This window comes from Formica exsecta, unplaced genomic scaffold (genome assembly GCF_003651465.1).
Source record: "Formica exsecta isolate Colony F162 unplaced genomic scaffold, ASM365146v1 C16465648, whole genome shotgun sequence".
Taxonomy (NCBI): domain Eukaryota; kingdom Metazoa; phylum Arthropoda; class Insecta; order Hymenoptera; family Formicidae; genus Formica; species Formica exsecta.
The window spans coordinates 1-2,394 of NW_021848292.1; the positions used below are offsets into that span (position 1 = coordinate 1).

Below are 2,394 nucleotides of genomic sequence, written 5' to 3' on the forward strand. Positions count from 1 at the left end.
AATATATCTTCTAATTAATTATATTTATTATTTAAATAATTTAATAATTAAATTCATGTTTTTTATATAGAAAGATTTTGAGATCTTCTTAAAAATTTTTAATGAATTTTGATTTATGTACTGTTTACTAAAATATTCTGACAGTTTTAAATATGTTATTATAAATAAATGGTGATTTATGCTAACCAATGGCAGGACGAAAGATGCCGATTGGCAAGTCACCAGCCTGTTTCTTAATCACATTCTCAGCAACTGCCTTCGTATAGGTATAGGTGTTTGGCCATTTTCCTAATAATCTGTAAATAGTGAAAAATAAGTTCTTCTTTTCGCACGTTCTCTCTTTATGAGCGCTAAAAATTCAAATAGAGAAGAGTCCACATACTGCGGAGTGATGTCTTCAACCAACTTGTCTTCCATACATTCCATAAGCGCAATTAGTTTGTCAGAGTCCATTGGCGGATCGTAAAACTTCTCTTCGATCACTCTTTGTGGACAGTTTGCGTACGCAGTCGACACGTGCACAAAAGACTGAGGAAATTGCATAAAATAATAATGGCGCCGCTAAGTTAAACACACGAATGCTTACATGAGCAATCGTATGTTTAGTATGTCAAGAAACCCGACTAATAATAATCTGTGACTCTGTTATTTAAATTTCTATGAATCAAGCGTGTAGAGACATCATAATTTTTCAGAGAGAACTTATCCGGTTGAGCAAATAATAAACGAGTCATACGTTTTATGCATAGATAATTGTCGCGTGATTTTATCATTCTATTTTTTTTTGTTTTTGTTTTTGTATATTGGAATACCTTCAGATTTGGAATCTCCTTGCAAAGATTCAGAACATCTCTCGTACTTCTGACATTAATGGGTACCGCTAGTTTCAACTTTTCATCGAATCTGACCGTAGCCGCGACGTGAAAAACGATTGAAACCTCCCGAATAATGGTAGCCCGATCTTGGGAGGACATTCCGAGATTCGGTTGACTGCAGTCTCCCGCTATAGCGACAATTTGATGCCGAAACTTTGGCTGCTCGTCTCTAAGTTTTGTAAATAGCTATGGAAATTGGAATAATAATTAATTATTGATTAGTTAAATTAAGAACAATATTTATTATTTTGTTAATATTAACGTTCTAGAGATAGTACTAAAACTAACAATAAGTGTTAAAATTTTTAAATTTTTTTACATAGAAATACGAAAATTTTATAAAAAGCAAAATATAATTAGATAAATAAAATTAATATAAAAGAATTGTGATTTTATTAAAAAAATAATCTCTGAAAGAAACTAAATGGAACGTTGACCGTCAATGTTGACTGTTAATTGCTGACGTGCGATGCACATATTATAGACAATTATGCACGTATTATAGACGTATTATAGACATATATGTCATATACGAACAGTATAAAAATACTAAAGTTTTGTGTTCGCGTGTGAATAATAAATATATGAAAATCGTAATATTAATCTTTTCATTAAAAGTTTAGAGAATCGTAGATAGAAAACAAAGCTCGAACATTAAATAAGGTTTAAGGGACAGCATCTCCCTGCAACTCCAAAGACTTACCGGGTCATCAAAGATCTCTTCGGTGCGTTGATGCACGTCTTTGCCCTTCTTTGGACGAACTAGCAAATAGATTGAGGCCACTCCAGGACACGTTCTGAGAAGCTTCTCGATTAGCAGCTTGCCCATGAAACCAGTACCACCAGTAAGAAAGATGCTTTGACCGTAGTAGAACTCCTGAATTGGCGACAGCTTCTCGTTGATCGCCGACGAGTTCTCCGTCGGCGAGCATTTTGTCGGTGATTCTGGTATGCAGTTCGAGTCGACGATGGCAACCTCCTGGCCGTCGATACGATCCAAAAGCACCTCCACCATCGCTTGTTCGGGCTTGCACCTGCAACGACGAAAGCCGCGTTTCTTCACCGAACCGATTGTATCTAATTCGTATTCGCAGCCCGGCGCGTTACGAGCCGCGTCGTGTCGAATTTAAAAGATGATTGCCTTTTTTTGCAAGCCTTTCGCCGTCCACCCGATTGATTAGCCGATTGACGTCGCGTCGAGTTTTGCTTTGCTTATTATCACCTGTACGTGGACAAGAGAAAATTCGCAAATCCTATCATCGTTCATGTAACAGATAGATACGTGTCGGACAAAAATCACGATATTATCGCGATATTATCGTTTTCTCGTATATGCTTGAAGGATATTTTTTTTCTTTCTCGTCAAATTTATCTTGAAAATGAGATTTGTCTCAATCGTGAGATATTACATATGTTAAAAATAGATACGATTTATTTGCGACGCAAGATTACATATTCCAAGAGTATGTTTAAAGGATGTATATTTATAATTGATTTAAAAAAAAGAGATATATATATA

The 2,394-nt window shown here is 35.4% G+C and overlaps 1 protein-coding gene across 1 annotated transcript; it reads right to left on the bottom strand.

Annotated features, from left to right (window-relative positions):
* Positions 1-175: 175 nt before the first annotated feature.
* LOC115245788 (fatty acyl-CoA reductase wat-like) lies at positions 176-2,261 on the bottom strand. The gene is made up of 4 exons (XM_029824277.1): positions 1,579-2,261; positions 813-1,061; positions 383-528; positions 176-296 (listed from the first exon to the last, which is right to left on the bottom strand). Exons 1-4 carry the CDS (start codon positions 1,888-1,890, stop codon positions 182-184), a joined length of 822 nt encoding a protein of 273 aa, XP_029680137.1. The 5' UTR covers positions 1,891-2,261; the 3' UTR covers positions 176-181.
* Positions 2,262-2,394: the final 133 nt, after the last annotated feature.

Excerpts from the sequence above, each read along its gene's own strand:
- LOC115245788 (XM_029824277.1), bottom strand. The coding sequence starts at position 1,890 with ATGGTGGAGGTGCTTTTGGATCGTATCGACGGCCAGGAGGTTGCCATC. Across the intron at positions 1,062-1,578 it reads AAGAGATCTTTGATGACCCG|CTATTTACAAAACTTAGAGA; the intron begins GTAAGTCTTTGG and ends CAATTTCCATAG. Across the intron at positions 529-812 it reads AGGAGATTCCAAATCTGAAG|TCTTTTGTGCACGTGTCGAC; the intron begins GTATTCCAATAT and ends CAATTTCCTCAG.